The sequence below is a fragment of the Marmota monax genome, unplaced genomic scaffold, assembly GCF_021218885.2.
Source record: "Marmota monax isolate L192 unplaced genomic scaffold, Marmota_monax_Labrador192_F-V1.1 WCK01_AAM20220418_F8-fsc00003, whole genome shotgun sequence".
NCBI classification, from domain to species: domain Eukaryota; kingdom Metazoa; phylum Chordata; class Mammalia; order Rodentia; family Sciuridae; genus Marmota; species Marmota monax.
The window spans coordinates 29,409,804-29,429,880 of NW_026694084.1; the positions used below are offsets into that span (position 1 = coordinate 29,409,804).

At 39.3% G+C, this 20,077-nt stretch overlaps 1 protein-coding gene and 1 pseudogene across 1 annotated transcript; one reads left to right on the plus strand and one right to left on the minus strand.

The window, feature by feature from the left end:
• Nucleotides 1-3,899: 3,899 nt before the first annotated feature.
• LOC124107073 (U6 spliceosomal RNA) lies at nucleotides 3,900-3,999 on the minus strand (annotated as a pseudogene).
• Nucleotides 4,000-7,355: 3,356 nt separating this feature from the next.
• On the plus strand, nucleotides 7,356-19,772 carry Rnf139 (ring finger protein 139). Its single transcript, XM_046464963.2, has 2 exons — nucleotides 7,356-7,588; nucleotides 17,601-19,772. Exons 1-2 carry the CDS (start codon nucleotides 7,408-7,410, stop codon nucleotides 19,421-19,423), a joined length of 2,004 nt encoding a protein of 667 aa, XP_046320919.1. The 5' UTR covers nucleotides 7,356-7,407; the 3' UTR covers nucleotides 19,424-19,772.
• Nucleotides 19,773-20,077: the final 305 nt, after the last annotated feature.

Sequence of the window (20,077 nt, forward strand, 5' to 3'; positions counted from 1 at the left end):
ATAGGGAGATTATCCTGGATTATCACAAAGTTTCTTATATAAGAGCGAGGCAGGTTGTCATATAGATGCAACGACTTAAGCAGGAGGTTGGAGTGATGTGATGAAAGGGCCATGAGCCCGGGAATGTGGTAGGTGGCCTTGAGAAACTGAAAAAGTCAAGGAAGTAGAATTTCCCCTGGAACCTCCAGAAGAAATGCAGCCCTTCTGACACTTGGATTTTAGACTTCTGACTTCCAGAACTATAAGAAAGTGAATTTGAAACCACTGTTTATAGTAATTTGTTACAGCAGCAATAGGAAATCAACACACCCACTTACTCTCCTAATATCCTGTGTGGGGTGTTTGTGTCTCTTAGTCCTACAATTTGGTGAGTCGAGAGGTCCTGATTCCCAACAGAGCGACTCATTCATCAACAGACAAAATAATTGACCCTCTAAACTGTAACCTGCTGTTTCCCAGTCATTTCCGGTTTCCTGTTACAAGAGACCAGTGGGCAAGGAAGGGTCACATCCTGGTTGTGGTCACCGAAACTGGTCAAGAGGAAGGATCACTGTTACACCAAAGGCAGAAAGGAAATGTCTTCCGCCCAAGGCATCTGCTAGAGTTCTCTTGGTATTTTCCTACCCAATATTGAGAGTAAAATGGATGACTTCCAAAATGGCAGAGTATCTCCTACCACTGTCCAAAAACCTATCAAATTTAACTTTTTAAGAACTCTAAAAAGTAATTAAAAACTTGCAATAATCCAAGGAGCATTTATTCAAGAAAAATAGCTAAACCCTGGTAAAAAGGGAAACATTTGAACTTGCCCTATTTCCATCCCCCACCTCTAAAACACTAGAAAGAAGCGATGTAGCAAACAACCCTGCCACGTTCCCAACTTTAGTGAGAATGCCTCTACAGTGTTTTGCAGTTAAGGGATATTCTATTGTTTGTTAGGCAATATCCAAAGTCCCATTATATTGCTGGGTTTTTAAAAATCCTTTTCCCACTGCACTTTTATCTTAAATCAGGTGACTGTATCTATGTAGGACTTTTTCTAGACTTTCTAATCTGTTCCATGGATCTTTTTTTTTTTTTTTAATCCATGCACCAATACCATTGTGTTGTCATTACTACAGCTTTAAAATAGCCTGACATCTGATAGTAAAAGATATTTCAACTTTGTTCTTCAATGTTGCCTTGTCTATTATGGACCTTTTCCATTCCCCTATGAATTTTAGAATCAGCTTGTCACGTTCAAGGAAAATGGATCTACTGAGATCTTTAAAAGTTAGGATTACATTGAATCCATAAGTTGAAGTCTTTACAATACCGAATCCTCTCTCTGAAGCTTTTATCCAACTCAGTTGGTATAGCTTTTGTTATGGTTTTGATATGAGGTGCTCCTCCAAAAGCTCACACATGAGATGATACAAGAATGTTCAGTGGTGAATTTATGGGGATAAATATAAATAAAAGTAACATTAAAACAAAATTGTGAGCAGAGATTTCCACCTCCACCCGTCCCCCCCACAAACCCTTCTGTCTGCTTTCTGATAGCCATGTCCTGAGCTGCTTTCCTCTGCCATACTCTTCCCCATGAGAGCTACAGAATTGGCTATTTGTCTGTGACCTCTGAAGCCATGAGCCCTAAATAAACTTTTCCTTCTCTTATATTTCTTGTTGAATCTTTTGATCACAGAGATTAAAAAGCTAACTAAAACAGCTGTGAAATGAGAAGTGATCATCAGAAGACTGTGAACTACTGGGACCCTACCTTGGGTGAAGGGTCCCATAATCTCCAACCGCCAGTGGGATACTAGTCATGTGCTGCATAATGTTTTGGTCAACAATAGACCACATATATGACCATGGTCCCATAGGATTATATCACCTAGTGTCATCATAGCCATATTAATTTGTGTAAGTATGCTCTGTGGTGTTTTCAAAAAGATGAAATTGCCTAATGACACGTTTCTCAGAACGGATCCCCTCATTTAGTGACACATGACTATATATGTTCATGTTCTCTGGGCTGCCTGCCTTGAGAGATGTTTTAAATTTAATATTATTTATACTCTTCCTCTCAACAGTATCTCAGTTCTCACATTATGCTTGACCACCACCCTAGACAAACATTTTATCATTCATTTATTTTCTAATGTACAATAAATCCTACTTAAGGATTATCTCACATAACAACTCAAGAGAGTCACTGCAAAGTGTCACGTATAATAATACTGAAGTGCCAATAAATATTCCTCCTAAAATTTGTTAGGACATAACTGAACTTAAGCTATGTTGACTCCATTTTAATTTTTCATTTTGTGGTGCTGGGAATTGGTATGCTAAACAGTGCTCTACTACTGAGCTATATCTCCAGCCCCTGAAATATACTTTTTAATTATTTTAACAAGCATGAAAAATTACTTGCCAAGGATCAGATCTTATGCTCCGGAATCAGAAAAATATTAGATATAAGCCTAGTTCTGCCACTATTATTGACTAGTTCTGGGTCCTTGGACAAATCTAATAAGGCTTAATTAGATTATATAGGCCTTTCATAATATCTCAACTGGTGATATAAAGCTTTTTTTCTTTTCTCCCAGAAGAACATACTGAAGATTAGACAGGTTGCATACTTTATCCAAAACAGAGAACTAGTAAAGAGGAGAACTGGGCTGGTACTGCTGAACACATAGAAAGTGCTCATCAATATCTGTTAACCAAAGTTAGTCAATATACACCCAATATTGACTCAAATACCATATATTCTCTGTAGTCTCTTTCGTTAACTAAACACAGACTCTTCCTATTTATTTGGCATTTAAAAAACCAGAAGATTCTAATAGTTGAATTTTGATTGGCATGTTTGAGTTTTACTTTAATTTCCTAGTTTGGAGACAAAGTTATAGTATGTATTTTGTCTCTCAGTCCCTGTTCTTCATATCAGCATCCTTATCTTCCATTTGAAGGAAATGCTTAACACACTGTTGGAAGTGTCTATGTGTGGGAGGGTGGTGGTGGCGGCGGCAGCGTTCTGGTTAAGTGCTTGTTTTCCATTACTCCTTTATCTCAATGATATCTGGACACCACACCACATTTTCTCTCCTTCTAAGGAAGCTAGGTTCAGGTATATGATCCAATAAAATTAACCAATTGGATGCTTTTTCCTGGGACTTGAAAAATAATCAAAATAAACCTCTAATGAATTTGCTTTTTGCTTAAGAGAGTCAAGAATCAGTTTTTGTTGCTTGAAATATAAACTTGACTAATGAATACCCTCTGAAAATTCAGTCTAGGTTTTACACATCTTTCATATAAAAGATTTGAAAGCTGCAAAAAGGTTTTTTGAAACATCAAAGCCAAATGAACAGGGGCTAGGGTTTTCGCTCAGTAGCAGGGTGCTTCCCTAGCATGTGTGAGGCACTGGGTTCAATTCTCAGTACTGCATATATATATAAAATAAAGGTCCATTGACAATAAAAAATATTTTTTAAAAAAGCCAAATGAACAGATTAAATGCAGGTGTTCTATGTGTGAATATATACCCACACACCACACTCTTCCAGATATCATTGCGATAAAGGTGCAATGGAGTTGTGCAAAGTTCAAATCAATGTAGAAAACAAGCAAAGATTAGATTCAGTGAATTGCAGCTATTGGAAAATTTATCTTTTATCTTGAGAATTCCTAAGCTCTCTATAAATTTCCTCATCTATACAAATTTCATTTTAAGGTAGTATTTTAAATTTAGTTTTAAGGTAGTATTTTAAAATACTTGACAGAATTTTATTCAAACTTTTATAGTTGGGGAAAGTGAAGTCATTGTTTACAGACTTGTTCAAAGTTATATGTAAGAGAAAAATGACAATGTGACCACTAATTAATCTGTGTTAGAAACTTCTCCTTCCTTTTTAAATGGAAGGCATTTTTCCATGTCATCCTTGGCCAGGGGCCATGCTAATCATCTCTGTAACATTCTAATTGTTTTGTTAGTATGTTACCAAAGGGAACAAATGGAAACTATTCTGCTAATAAGATTTTACATCAAATTAAGAAGTAAATTAAAACATTGATAACAAAGGAATAAAGTAGTTCATTTTAAAATATTTTTATTTAATATTTATAACACTTAATTTTTAAAATAAAAATAAGAGGAAAGCCCATAAACACAGTGGTACTCACCTCCTGTCTCTTCTACTACATTTTTAAGAATACTCCTTGTGGACCTTTTTCTCCATAATGACTTCATTCTTTTTGCTTTAAATTGCACCCAGGGAGGAATAAGAGATGAGTTGAGTAGCTAATTTACCTCTCTGAAGTTCTCATAAGTCTTCATAATTCTCCCACATTACCAGGTTTGCTTTCCTTTGGGAATTTTGTCATAACCACAAGGTTATTCCCCAGATGTGCTGTTAGGAAAATTAACCTGGCAGCAGTAAACAGACTGGATTCAAAAAGATAGAAACTGTAATGAGGATTTTACAAAAACCAGGCAAGCTACAGGAGGCTCTTGAATTAGGATAGTGAAAATAACATTAGAAAGGGGACTGCTACTCTTTTTTATTTTTATTTATTTATTTTTATGTGGTGCTGAGGATCAAACCCAGGACCTCATGCATGCGAGGCAAGCGCTCTACCACTGAGCCAGAACCCCAGCCTAGGGACTGGTGCTTTTAAGAGACTGTGAAGACAGAAGAAGAGATCCAGTCTGGTTGAAGATTTGACTATTGATGAAAAGAAAAAATGATGCCAAAGTTTTGAGCTTCAGGTAGTCTTGGGGTCAAATCCTGATTCTGGCTTTGGCCATACTAGCTGCCCAATACTTACCTACTACCATTGTGATCTTGCAATTTATCTAAACCTCAATTACCTCCTCTGTAAAACAGGGATAATACTACCTACCAAAATAAGGTCAATGCAAAGATTGAAGTAAAAGTATAGCCTTAGCACAGTGCCTAGTATGGCAATCATTATTGGCAGGGGAAAACCGAATATTAAAAACGTGAAACTGCAGTAAAGACTTTGAATGAGGATCCAGTCTTCCTACTACATATAGCTCCACTCAGAGAAAAAGGGCTTTGTAAGAATTTGACAATTTTATGAATAATCTCAGAAGAGGATAACCACCCCCATTTATCCCTGATACAAACTAGATTGTACAATGCGCTTTGAGCTAGAAGCCCAAGGCAGCCAGGCTTCTTGCTTCCTATTTTATCTTACTTAGTCTAAGACAGCTGGGTCTATAGTACAGGCACTGGCCTAGCTTAACTCTCATTTGCTGGTGAAGGAAAAGCAAGATAACATCCAGACCGATTCAAACGACATGGATAGGCAAGAAAGTAGGAGAAAGGATTCATCTGCCCTCAGGAGGAAGGGAAGGATTGTCCAGGTGTGTTCACCTTTGATGACAAGAAATCAAAGACTGAGAGGTCTGAGTTCTTGGTGAATCCAGATTTAAAGTCAAGTAGTTAGTGTAGATAGGCAAATTGGTCTGATATTGAGTCTATTAAAGAAAATGGCATCCAATCTGAGCCTGGGGAAATCAGAACTACACCTGGGAGCCTGAAATGTTAATAGGCCCACCAGTTTTCCATCTTTGGCCTTCCCACCTGCATCCCCCATCACATGCAGGATAGAGGGAAATAAGCAAGATAAAGGACAGGAATGTAGGAGGACAAAAGAAGACTTTAGATATAAAAGGGATACGACCTCCCCATCCCAAGATACAGCCTTTCATCCCCTTCTTCCTTGGGGGAAGTCTTCTCCGCTATCCTTTAATAAAGCCTTTTACGTTCCACTCTACACTTGCCTCTGCGTGCTTCTCTGGTATTATACTTCAGCGTTTGGGGAAGCAGGACTCCTCATGGTAACTGGGATATCATTAGGCCACAGTGTCCCTGAAGCCGGAATTAAGACAGGCCGTCAGTATAGGTAGGTAAATGGAGTCAGGTGGATCAAGGAGGCCCATTTTGAGTGAGACTGCCCCCTGAAGGATTGAAATGCTAATTCCTTCAGAGCCCTTCCTCCACCCTAATCAAGAACCTACCCCAACGCCAACCTGTTGCTAAGGTAACCTGTCCCAGGAATTGCCCCACCCTAGAGGGAGCTATAAGGCTTTTACTTAATGTGGCTCCATTTTACTTAAAGGGGCTCCATCCTGCCCTGCCCCTTTCAGCTTCCCCCCTTTTCCCACCTTTTGGCCATCCCAGGGAGCATTCCTGGGCCTAGTCACATAGGCAGGAAGGAGAAACATAGGGGTAGAGGGCAGGCGAACAAAGGAAGCCTAGGACACATAAAAAGGGCAGAACACCTCGCTCCTGGGGAAACCAGGATGCCAGCTATGGCCCCCTTCTTCCTCCCAGGAGAAGTCTACGTTACCCCTTATTAAATAAACCCTGCTTTATCTGCTTGCCTGCGTGCTTCTCTAATGTTCAGACTTCAACTTGTGGGGGAGCAGGACTGTCACCGATGACCGGCGGGATCATCCCTAGGTGTTAGTAAAAGGAGGTCACGAATGTCCTCGTTCCGCCCATCTGGGTAGGACCAGAGGAGTGGGACGGGCACAGAGGAGGTGTTTCCTGGCCGCGCACCCCACACCCAGCCACAGCCTCCCGACAGCCGCCCAGAAGCCACGCTGCGATGCCCTCACCAGGACCCAGGCGGCCTCGCAGCTGCAGTTACTTCTCTTCCCGCGGCTCGCGTCTCGGAGAACCGGCCTCCAAATGGGGTGGGGTAGGTCCTTTGGCTCTTCTCCTCCCAAGCAGCAAGAAGCATGTTTTTGGGAGACTTAATGAGATCTAATACAACGGCTGATAACTTCGGCCTCCGGAAGCATGGAGTCCCTCGCTTGGTAGACGCCGCCGCGGTGACTGACAAACCTGAGGCAGGGCGCCTCCGAGAAGGCGTGTGCCACACGGTGGCGCCCAGACCGCTCGGACCACGCAGACGGGCGGAAACCATGGCAACCCTTTGAGTCGCTCCTAGCCGTGCGCGACGACGGCGTGGGGAGCGCCCGATTATGACGCAGGGAGCAGCGAGGGCTCCGCGTTCTCGCGTGACCGCGGGCGCAGCCTCCGGGCCTCGCAACAGCAGCAACGGCAGAGGCAGGCGGGGTCAAGATGGTGGCTCCGTGGGCGGGGGAGGCGGTGGAGGGAGGAGGAGCCAGACCATAGCCAGCCGGAAACACCGACACCCAGAGACCTCCCGGGGAGCCGCCGCCGCTGCCTCAGCCGCCGCCGCCGCCTCCGCCGCCTGCTCCAGCTCGGGAGACGCGAGCGGGCGGCGGGGCGGGCCGCGAGAGACAGGAGAGGAGGGAGGGTGGGGGCGGAGTCGCCCGCCCAGCCCCCGCCCCGGCCGCGGTCCCGGGCCCTGCCCCGCGCGCCCGGCCCGGCCCGCCCAGCCCCGGTGTGGCAGCGGCTCATGGCGGCGGTGGGGCCCCCGCAGCAGCAGGTGCGGATGGCCCATCAGCAGGTCTGGGCGGCGCTCGAGGTGGCGCTCCGGGTGCCCTGCCTTTACATCATCGACGCCATCTTCAACTCCTACTACGATTCCAGCCAAAGCCGGTTCTGCATCGTGCTCCAGATCTTTCTCCGGCTCCTTGGTAAGGAGACGGGGCGGCCCGCCGGCCGAGACATGGCCCTGGCGGCGGGTGGGCGCGCTCGCCTTTGGGAACCACGGTCTGATGCCCCAGAGGGGCCCTTGGCGGGGCGGCGAGGGCAGGAAGTGGCACTAGTCTCGGAGTTGACAGCCGAGCGGTCTCGGCGAGGCAGCCCGCTCGAGCGTGGCACCTGAGAGGGGCAGCGAGCCTGCCTGAGCGCGGCTCCCCGCCTGCTGCTCTCCAGGGGCACGAGTGCCCGTTTACCGCGTCCTCTGCGGCAGCCTTGGAAAAACACAGCGACTCTGCTTGTCCGGGTCACGCTGTGTGACCTTGGACTTGTGCCAATATGTGGGCCTCAGTGTCCCCCTTTTTAAAATGCAGTTTTTGTGTGTTGTCACTTCTGCATCCGCGGGTGAAGTGTCTGCGGTAAATGACATCCTAGCCAAGGAGACAGGGTTTTGAATGTCAGACCTTGAAGCCATTACCAAAACCCCTCACGATTTCTTGTTAGAAGTGTGCTTCTAACTAGTCCTAACATTTTGCATGAAGAAACAGAGAAGGCACTGACATTTGCAGCAGGGACTTCTGCATGTGGATGGAGTGTCAAAAGCATTTTCTGTTTCACTCTCCATCTCCATCTTCACGTACATCACCAGAGTGAGAAGCATTTTTTTTGTGTAAAAGAATTTTTTTCAGTAATCAAAACTTGGCAAATTTTATTGATGAGGTAATTCTTGTGATCAGTCTTCAGCCGGCTAGTGCTTTTGAAGAGTTGCTGAGGGCAGGCTGATACTGAGATCCTTACCAACCCAACTGATTCTGAAAGAATCACAAGCCATCTGTTGCTTTATGCTTACAAAAAAGAGTGACGATGAAGATTAAATTTTTTTTTTTAGCAATAAGTAACATTTTACAATAGTCTGGGGCTTTACTTTTTCATAGTATTTTCATTGATATGATTTAACCTAACCATCAGACATCCCTCAGAGGTCGGTGGTTTTATTCTCATTTTACAAATGAGGAAACTGAGGGTCATAAAGGTTAAGTGTTTTGCTGTTGGTACACAGCTGGTATGTGTTTGCCAGAACCTGGGCTTAAAGATCCTTTGACATTAAGTATGGTTTACTTTCCTCCTCAGTATGTTGAAATTCAGATACAGAACGGTATACTAATGCCCACAGACTTATCTTAAAACTAAACCCTGTAAATGTGGTGTTTTTTAGCACAAGGCTTTTTAATAACCCACTGGCTACTTAATTCCAACCATTCCTATTTTCCTTCAGAAAAGTATACTATCACTGTTATTAGTAGCAAAAATAGGACTGTGTTTGGTAGAATTCTGCATATTCACTCAAGAAATAGTGGAGCCACTGCCTTGAACATCCTTATGGCATAACTACAGATTGTCAGAGAACCGTAAGGGACCTGGTATTTTAGTGCAGTACTCTGTTGAGCCTCAGCCTATGCAGCTTTAATAAAAAAGTAGTGTTTTCCTTAATTAAATCATTTGTAATTTAAGAACATTAAGCAAAGTAATCTGTTTTACTTATGCTTTCTAATTTTTTTTTTTTTTTTTAATAATCATGGAAGTTTTGTATTTGAAAGTTTACAGAAGAACTTTTTGGTGAGTTACTTAAACGCTCTGTATCTAGGTTGTATTCTTTTTATAAAGATGGATAATGGTGGTATCTCTTAGGGCTTAGAACAGTAAATGAGTTAGGATGTAACCTTTTAAAACAACACTATGTAAGTGTTAGCTGTTAGTAACCTTCTTTACTTTAAAAAAATATTTTAATGTTTCAGTTAAGATCATACATTGTTACATATATTTTGGTCTTTTGAAGACATCAGCAAAATGTTTATTTGAAAATTTTGACCTCAGAATATTCTCTGGGTCAGTTTTTGTGAGAAATATTTTTCAAATCTATCATCTTGATTGTTCCTTATATCGTGCCGGTGTAATTGTGCTAATTTTTCATGTTTGTAAGAATGAAAGTTACTGATTCCAAACATTAACTCTAAATAAAAGTGAATATATATATTTTTAAATGACAGGCGGGTGTGTAAAAGATACTAATGGTAGGGTTGGGGTTATAGCTCAGCCATAGAGTGCTTGCCTCGCACATGTGAGGCACTGAATTCAATCCTCAGCACCATATAAAATAAATAAAGCAAATATTTATTTTTTAAAAAAAGATACTAATGATAGTTGAAATTAATTTTTCTTCATTTTTTTTCCTCAGTTCTAGTCAGAACTTATCAATCTCACCTTTTCACACATTACCAGTTTTTTGTTGTTGTTGTTGTTGTTGTAGTGTTTGAAGTGTTTATTCCTCTCTGCCTGCAAAAGGGTACAGCAACTGTACTTTGAGTATCAAACTAATTAGAGATTTTAGCAGGTCAGAAGGTAAAGCATCTCATTTTGGAGCTTCAGATATAAAGTCATAGGACATTATATAGAATGTTTAAGAATTTAAAGGTCTTTTAAAAAAAATTTTAGTGTATTTTGTTGTTGTTTAGGTGGACACAATACCTTTATTTTATTAAGTGGTGCTGAGGATCAAACCTAGTGCCTCAGACTTGTACTCGTTCAACCACTGAGCCACAACTCAGCCCAAGGCTCTTTCTTAACAAGTGTTAAATGCTAAATGAAACTCAGTTCAGAGCAGCATAATTCTGAATGAGCAAACTTATATCCAAGACAGAAAATGCAAGCATAGAAGTTTGTTTTAATAGTATTACTCATATGGTGGTAGGTAATTCATTGAGTTGGCAAAGGGCTTTCTAAACACAAAAGAAAACTCAAAAATGACAGGGGAAATCTCACAAATAAGAGTACATAAAAATGAAAAACTTATTTATGGCAAAACAAAATAAAAAATCCTTGGCTGGGGGTGTAGCTTAGTGTGGTAGAGGGCTTGCCTAACATGAGTGAGTTTGATCCTCAGCAAAGGCTTACCCCTGCCCCCCCCCACCCAAAAAAAAAAAAATCTTAAAAATGACAAACTGAGGGGAAATTAGTAAGAGTTTTACTGTCAATTAAAAAAATTTTAAAAACCTTATACTCACATGGGCCTTACAGTTCACAATAAACAAAATACACGTGGTCATTAAGCAAAAGAAAGCATGACTTAGCCTCATCTAGCATTTAAGAAATACATTCATAATAAAATTTCACTCATTAGATTGGTAAAGAGTTCACATTGTGATTAAAAAGTACTTTTGGCAAAGTTATTATTTGAAAAAGGAAAATTTATATGGTTTTGGTAGGTCCTAACTTCTGTATAAAACCATTTGGCACTGTCAACTTGACATTTTCTCTATACCTTTGAACTCATGGTTCTAGTTCTGTGGATTTGACCTAGAGATTATTGCTGTACAAAGGCTGTGAGCAAGGATACTCATTTGAGCACTACTGGAAATAATAACAATAAGAAGCCCAAACTTTAATGTGTATTAGATGGAAATCTGTTCTTTGTATTAGGCCTTGCCATATGATAGAGTTCTTGAAAAGAATGAGATCGTTTTTTGTGGTACTGAATGAGATAGTTAATTTTGGTGCCACAGGTGTTTCTCAACAGTGGCACTGTATACATTTCGGACAGGGTAATTCTGTGTTGGGAGGGTGCTGTTCTGTATATTGTAGGATTTTTCTTCCCACTGTATGCCAGTAGCACACCCCCAACATGCACACACACAGCCAAAACTGTGTCTAGATTTTGCTGTAAGTTCTCTGAGGGGCAACTTCAGCCCTTGTTGAAAATCGCTGGGATAGACAAATAAACCATAGTACAGAATATACAGTCCATAAATAGACCATCAGTCTATATATAGAAACTTGATGTGTTTCAAGGTAGAATTGAATCACATTGAGTTAAATATGGTCTAATTAGTGGTCATTTACTTATTCATATGGAAAAAATTATACTGGACCTTACTTCATGTCTATAAAGTCAGTTCTTGGTGAACCTAATACCTAAATGTAAAATGCGGACCTTAAGTTTTTAGAAGAAATGTGGATTTTTTTCAACCTTAGCATAAGGGGGAAATACTTTAAAAATACATAAAAGCAAATGTAGAAAATAGATTGATAAATGAGGTTAAGATTAGAAACCTGTTAATCAAAAGACAGCATCCCAAAAAAAAGCAAAAAAAGAAGCTGTGTATATATGCATGTGTGCTTAATAGTTTGTCAAGATGTACAAGAAACTTAGTAAAATAGCATAATACAGAAAAAAAACCCCAGTGTTTATCCTATTCTCACCAACCCAGAAAGCTTCCACTTCTGGTCACCAAAATGTGTATGTGGATTTCTCCTTACTATCAACCAATTCTGCAACACATTCTTCAGGGATGACCACTGGGTGTCCTTAAATTCAATGCTGACATGTACCATCAGAACCCACTGGTTGTGGGTTCAGTTTCACAAGATTGCCTCTTAACTTCAGGTACCATTCACAAACACAGGTTGTGGCATGTGTTTCTGACCTGTGATCTATAAATCAGGGTTTCCATGACCTTCTCCTGGTTCACTTAGTATGCTAAAGGAGTTCACAACTCAGGGGAATGCTTTACATACATTTACTATGTATTATAAAAACTGGACAAATAGATAAAAAAGATGCATAGGCCAGGGAGGACAAGGGGAGGAGTGTGGCGCTTCCATGCCCTCTCGGGGCCCACCACTCTCCAGGAACCTCCATGTGACCAGCTCTCTGGAAGGCCGCAGGACCCAGTCCTTTTGGGGTTTTGTGGTAGTTCCATTATGATTATGATGGTCAATGATTGATTAAATCATTGACCACTGATTAGCAACTCAACCTTCAACCCTTCTCACCTCCTCAGGATTGGGGGGTGAGAATGGCACCAAATATTACAGGCTTTTAATCGTTTGATTGTCAACCAGTCCCCATCTGAGCCTATCCAGGAGCCCCTCAGCCATCTCCTTAGTATACAAAACAGTCTTGTCACTCTGGATTCAAAAGATTTTAGGAGCAATGTGTTAGGAATCTGGATGAAGATCAAATATAAATATATATTTCACGGTACTATAGATAAGTAAGAGACTAGAAAAACTTGGTTAACTCTTCATTTAATGCCACAATAGGGTTTGGCTTTTTCTTTTTCTTTTTTTTCCCTAAATCTATGTTTAAGTACTTATAATAAAAACACACTTGTTACAGTTTTAGTTCAAAGGCAAAATTTCATTTACTTATTTATTTATTGGTAATGGAGATTTAACCAGGGGTGCTTTACCACTAAGCTATATCTACAGCTTTTTCTATCTTTTGAGTCTTAAATTGCTGAGGCTGGCCTCAAACTTGTGATCCTCCTGCCTCTGCGTTTTGAGTTGCTGGGATTACAGGTGTGCACCAACATGCTGAACACACACACACACACACAAAAAAAACTGTCATGAATAAAAGACTCAGAATATCAGGGTTTAAAAACTAAAATGGGAGCTTGATAGCAAATTTGTCTTTATGATATAGTTTTTTCTTTATCAAATATACTAACAGATTAACAACCTCTCAAGATGCTTTATTTACTTTGTCCTAAATTTCATTGTTTAGGGCTGTGTTGGATGAAAGTACTATTCACATTTATTGCTGTGCTTCTCTCTATCAGATCTTGAAGTGTTTTCCACAGCTTGCTTTAGATTGTTTTAAAGTTATTTAAGGGATCTGAAGAACTGTACATATCATATCTTATTTCCTTTTAATTTTTATTTATTTATTATTTTGGTACCAGGATTGAACTCGGGGTACTCAACCACTGAGCCACATCCCCAGCCCTATTTTGTATTTTATTTAGAGACAGGGTCTCACTGAGTTGCTTAGTGCCTTGCAGTTGCTGAGGCTGGCTTTGAATTTGTGATTCTCCTGTCTCAGCCTCCTGAGCCACTGGGATTATAGGTGTGTGCCACCGCATCTGGCTCCTAATTTTTAACCATAAGTTTGAAGAGGTTGAGAGTGAACAGATTTAACACACACAAAAGAGTTAACTGTTGTGTGAATGCAGGGTGGGTTTTTTCTCTGCTCGTTTTTTCCTCATTTTCTTATTTTTGTTAGGTTTTGGTAATCCAGAATCCAGATTGAAAAGGTCCTGAACTCTTTCATGAATTGAGTTCATCCATAGCAACCTCAATGAAACTATGGTCACTGGAGAATTGGACTGAAATCCCTGAGTTATGGTTTCTCTGTGTCCCAAGGTGGTTTTTCTTTATAAAGCTGGTCATTTATAAGTCTTACTAAAAAGCTATCCCTGGACTTTATTTTCATAGACGTACAGGATAAATACCAAGAGTTTCACGTCTAAAGTTGTGAAAATGCCAGGAAACTTTGATATTATTAACAGTACTCCCTAAAGATCACCAGAGAGATTGTTACTTTGAAGACTTATTACTTGGAAAGTAGATGTTGTTTTCTGTAAAATGAGAGCTGATTCTTCCAACATCTCAAATATAGAAGCATGAGTATTAAAAAGACAAATTAAAAAACCTCATCTACCAACCAACTTTGGGTAGGAATTAAAACAAGTATGCTAATCTTGAAATGTTTACTCTTTATTATACCTTGGGAGTGTGATTTAGTCAGGAAAGAGTAGTTCCAGATTGTTACTTCCTAGGTCATATCCAAATGTTGAGGCTGTAGTCTCACTACGTTATTTAATCCTATCCTATCCTTTTTTTTTTTTTTTTGCTTTGGTATATTTGCATAAAGCAGAATGGTACTATTTATCCACAAGTGTCTAACACCCAAATCATTCCTTTATTTGTGTGTAAAAATCACCTTCAGAGAAAAAACAAGAGAATAAAAAGGATTGGTTATAAAATTACAACAAAGCTCATGAATAGTCACTGGAGATGATTAATTTACCAACTGGAATAGCACGTTGACAAAATCATTTATAGTCCCTGTTGACTTTCTCCCTTTTTAAGTGGCATAAAATAGAACTTTTATTTTTATTTTGACTCAGCTTAGAAGATTAGTTCATCTTTGTCTCAGGAACAGTACTGAATTTTATTTTTCCACATAGAGAAAGTAAGATCACATATATAGTAGGCTCAGTTCATTCCATTTCCTTGTTACCTTGCATGAAAAAAAGTTTCTAATTCTTAAAAGAAAAAGCAATCCATTTCTACTGAAAGTGCCCAGATCTCTGCTCTTTGGGACCGTACTAGAGGCCTATTGGGATCGAGAAGCAGGTCATTATTATTCAGAGGTTTATGTATGTTCCAGTCATTTGTGTCCTTTTGCTTTTTTCACAAGTGACCTATAACACAGACACAGGATAAATTTTAAGTCTATGGGCAAAGTCATCACTTAAAGCAACTGGAACATGCCCTGGCTTTTACATGTAACATGTTGTGAAATGCTTCTACTGTAACATGCAGCCTCTTTCTTGATAACATGAAGTACAATGGCCAGGCAGGTGTTTAATTGGAGTTTGTAATTTTTTCTGTATCTCAAGGTATGGTTTCTTAACTTTGAACATTATGAAATTATGAGCCAAAATAAACTTTTCCTCTAAGTTCATTTTCTCAGGTATTTTGTCATAGGCAAAACGTTAACTAACATATTCCTACATTACAAGTGCAAAACTCAAAACTTCTAAAGCCTAACTCACCTTAAACCAGAATGAGTTTTTCCTTGTGATTTCCAATTTCAATTGAAGGTACTATTATTATTCTACAGGCCCCACATCCTCAAGTTTTGCCAATTAGTTCCTAAATTCTACCAACATCTTTTCCTCTTTTTTTTTTTTTTAATATTTACTTTTTGGCAGACACAACATCTTTGTTTGTATGTGGTGTTGAGGATCGAACCCGGGCCGCACTCATGCTAGGCGAGCGCGCTACCGCTTGAGCCACATCCCCAGCCACTCTTTTCCTCTCTTAATGATACCAATCAGTTTGCCGGGGCCTCGGTGAGCCAATCATCAGCTGGCAGCTGGAAGTTTACTGGGGCCCCTTCGGCTGTGGCTCTCAATAGTCTTTTCCTCTCTTAATGATACCAATCAGTCTGTATCTAAAAACTCATCTTATACAAATCCATCCAAAGTTGCCGCCAAATTGCCTTTATTAATTTCTTTACTCAAAATACATTCTTCAGTGGCTCTGAAATTACAGTCAATCAAAACCTACACTCCTTGTCTTGGCATTCAAGGATCCAACTTGCTATTTGCTTTAGAGGGGTATTGCTCTCAATATACGCACACATGCACATATACACAAATGTGTCACACTTGTTTCCCACACACATTCCTTACTCTACCATAATTACATCCATGTTTACAATTCTCTCTCTGTCCCACCAACCTTCCCTAAACTGACTAGTCAGATTATCCATTCTAGGAACCCACTTTCTTTGACAGTGACTTTTCCTTCAGCATACGTACAGAATTTAAGTGAATCACTTAATAGTCATGCACCACCTGAAATTGCAGTTTGTACTTATCTGTATCATCTACCTTATTATACAATAAGTCCCTGATAGCTGGCAAGGATTCCATCTTGTGCATCAATGGATCCCTCAATCTGTGTTACAAAATAAGTTCATTACTACTCACTGGAGAAGTAAATGGTTCTGCCACCTGGATTATGTTTTTTAAAGGCATTCACAAAATACAGGCTGCTTGAAAAATCAAGTTTGTGATAATGCAGAGCTGCTCATCATGTGGAAGAAGACGGAGATGAGAAAGGGTGACCAGGGACAAAATATCCCCTTGAAAGGGCATGCCCCCAATGACCTACTTCCTCCAACCAGGTCCTACTTCCAAAAGTTTCCAACACCTCCCAGGAGCGCATTAAATGAAGTGTCCATAGATGGATTAATCCATTCATGGAGTCAGAGCCCTCCTGTTCTCATAGGATCTGATAGGACCCAAAGGTCCTATCTCTGAACACTGATACACTGGGGACCAAGCCTTAGACACATGACCTTTTGGGGGACATTTAAAATCCAAACCATAAGAGAGTTGAACTAGGTGAATATTTGGATGTCATTCCCAAAATTAAAACCTTGTAAAATGTGTCTTATTATAATCTCATTTTTTTAAATATTTATTTTTTAGGTGTAGATGGATACAACACAATGCATTTATTTTTATGTGGTGCTGAGGATTGAACCCGGATCCCGCCCGTGCTAGGCGAACGCTCTACCGCTGAGCCACAATCTCAGCCCTATAATCTCATTTTAAAAAGTATTTTTTGCCAGCGCACAAAGAAAGATGGGGCCACTGTATGTCATCAGGATGTTTATATGATAGTCATATGTGGAGTGGAGGAGAGGAACGTTACTATTATTATTTTTTAACGTGTTTTGATTTCCTGAAAGTTACTTGTATAATTTGAAAAATAAAAAGGGTTGGCTATTTGAAGAAATTAATTCAGTAATGCATAGAGAAAAGGGAACTTTGCACTTTTGAAATCTGAAGGAAAATATGTTAAAAAAAAAAAAAGTGAATTTGGACCCTTGGATAATGCTCAAATTTAAGGATCAGGAAAAATATAAGAGCTGGTAAGGATTCACAACTGGAAGAAAAGGAGGAAATTAAAACTTAAACTTGATTTCTTGAAGATTTTTTTAAATGAAAGAATTATAAGATTTAATGGACCAAGTGTTTTCCATTTTGGATATTTTTAATTAACAGTTTTAGATGGAGTTAAATTTTCAATGATTATGAAATTACAAAGGACATATTCTTCTGAGTTTTTTTTAACTTATTAAAAGATACATATCCTTACAAATGTGTCCTGAAGATAATTTAGGAATTTCATGCCTGACATATAGTATGATGGAATTTACTTTGGAAATTAGAAAAAAAGGGGTGAGATTTTTTAAATTATTGTTAGGTTTGCTTTTTAACCTTGACTTTACAAAACCTTATTGGCCCTTAAGCCTAAGTTGTCTTAAGGCTTAATGTTCATAACTTTGGAAATATTCATAATTAAGTAATAATTATTAGTATAAAACACATTTCATTCAAATGACCTTTCCTTTTTCTTTTTTAGGTATATTTGTATCCAGTATTGTTCTTATTTTGTCACAGCGATCACTTTTCAAGTTTTACATGTACAGCTCAGCCTTTCTACTAGCTGCAACTTCAGTGTTGGTGAATTACTATGCTTCTTTGCACATTGACTTCTATGGTGCCTACAACACATCAGCTTTTGGAATTGAGCTGCTTCCTCGAAAAGGGCCCTCATTATGGATGGCACTCATTGTTTTACAGCTAACATTTGGAATTGGATACATCACACTACTCCAGATTCATTCCATCTATTCACAATTAATTATTTTGGATCTCTTGGTTCCCGTAATAGGCTTAATCACAGAGCTACCCTTACATATCAGAGAGACTTTAGTTTTTACCTCTTCATTGATTCTCATATTAAATACAGTGCTTGTCTTAGCAGTGAAACTTAAGTGGTTTTATTATTCCACACGATATGTTTATCTTTTAGTGAGGCACATGTATCGAATTTATGGATTACAGTTATTGATGGAGGACACATGGAAGAGGATTCGTTTCCCAGATATACTTCGAGTCTTCTGGCTAACAAGGATTACAGCTCAGGCTACAGTGTTAATGTACATTTTAAGGATGGCAAATGAAACTGAGTCCTTTTTCATTTCTTGGGATGATTTCTGGGACCTCATTTGCAATCTTATAATTAGTGGATGTGATTCTACACTAACTGTCCTGGGCATGAGTGCTGTAATTTCCTCAGTAGCCCATTATTTGGGACTTGGAATATTGGCCTTTATTGGATCAACTGAAGAAGATGACAGGCGGCTTGGCTTTGTAGCACCTGTTTTATTTTTTATTTTGGCTCTTCAGACTGGTTTAAGTGGGCTAAGACCAGAAGAGAGACTTATTCGCTTAAGTAGAAACATGTGCCTTTTATTAACTGCAGTCCTGCATTTCATCCATGGAATGACAGACCCTGTATTAATGTCTCTCAGTGCCTCCCATGTATCATCTTTTCGTAGACATTTTCCTGTTCTGTTTGTCTCTGCTTGCCTGTTTATTCTTCCTGTTTTACTTAGTTATGTTCTTTGGCATCATTATGCACTAAATACATGGTTGTTTGCAGTTACAGCCTTTTGTGTGGAACTCTGCTTAAAAGTAATTGTTTCTCTCACTGTCTATACACTGTTCATGATTGATGGCTATTATAATGTCCTCTGGGAAAAGCTTGATGATTACGTCTACTACGTTCGTTCAACAGGCAATATTATTGAATTTATATTTGGAGTAGTAATGTTTGGAAATGGGGCTTATACTATGATGTTTGAGTCAGGAAGTAAAATTCGGGCTTGTATGATGTGCCTACATGCCTATTTTAACATCTACTTACAAGCAAAGAATGGCTGGAAGACATTTATGAATCGTAGAACTGCTGTGAAGAAAATTAATTCACTTCCTGAAATAAAAGGAAGCCGCTTGCAAGAAATAGATGATGTATGTGCAATTTGCTATCATGAGTTTACAACATCTGCTCGTATTACGCCATGTAATCATTATTTCCATGCACTTTGCCTTCGAAAATGGCTGTACATTCAAGATACTTGTCCAATGTGCCATCAAAAAGTGTACATCGAAGATGATAGCAAGGATAATGCAAATATCTCTAACAACAATGGCTTTATTGCACCCAATGAAAATGAAAATCCAGAGGAAGCTATAAGGGAAGATGCTGCTGAATCTGACAGGGAATTGAACGAAGACGACAGTACAGATTGTGATGATGATGTTCAAAGAGAAAGAAATGGAGAGATTCAGCACACAGGCGCAGCAGCTGAAGAATTTATTAATGATGACACTGATTAAAATAGCATTTACTAATCATTGAGGTATTTGTTTAAAATTCAGTTCATCCAAAATGGAGTAATATGCTTCACTTCAGTGTGTAACCAAGCACAAAAACAGTATCAATGTTGAATCTGTGAATGGTTTTCCGTTTACTGTGATGTGCTACTGTAAATATACCTCTTTAATTACTTCTGGTCTCTTTGGTGACCTATTTAAATTTGTGTACATTATTGTACATAGAATAAAATGTTTTCACGTTTTTATGACAAAATTTGAACAAATAGCTTTTTAATTGATAAAATAATCATACAGTGCATCAACTGTGCCAAAAATTCCTCAATGAAATTATATAATGTATCTAACTCTGGACCCTAGTTTTTCTTTAAAATGGGTGGGAGAATGAAATTGCAAATCGGGAAATCACATTAAAGTCAAGGAAAGACAGTTTGGATCAGAGGAGAAAGGCTATAGAATGTTTTAGAACTAAGAGAAAAATGAGCTAGCTAGATGCAACTGAGAACTTTTTTGAACTTGGAGTAGCAATGTAGTTGAGCTGGGTTCAAAAGTCATGAGCCAGAGGCTGTGAAAGTTGAGCAATAGGCTTATATCAACTAAGCTTTGATATAGACCAGACTGTACTATTTAATTTTTAGGTAAAATCAGTCATTCTGT

Coding starts and splice junctions, on each gene's coding strand:
- Rnf139 (XM_046464963.2), top strand. CDS start 7,408: ATGGCGGCGGTGGGGCCCCCGCAGCAGCAGGTGCGGATGGCCCATCAG. Junction 7,589..17,600: donor GATCTTTCTCCGGCTCCTTG/GTAAGGAGACGG, acceptor TTTCTTTTTTAG/GTATATTTGTATCCAGTATT.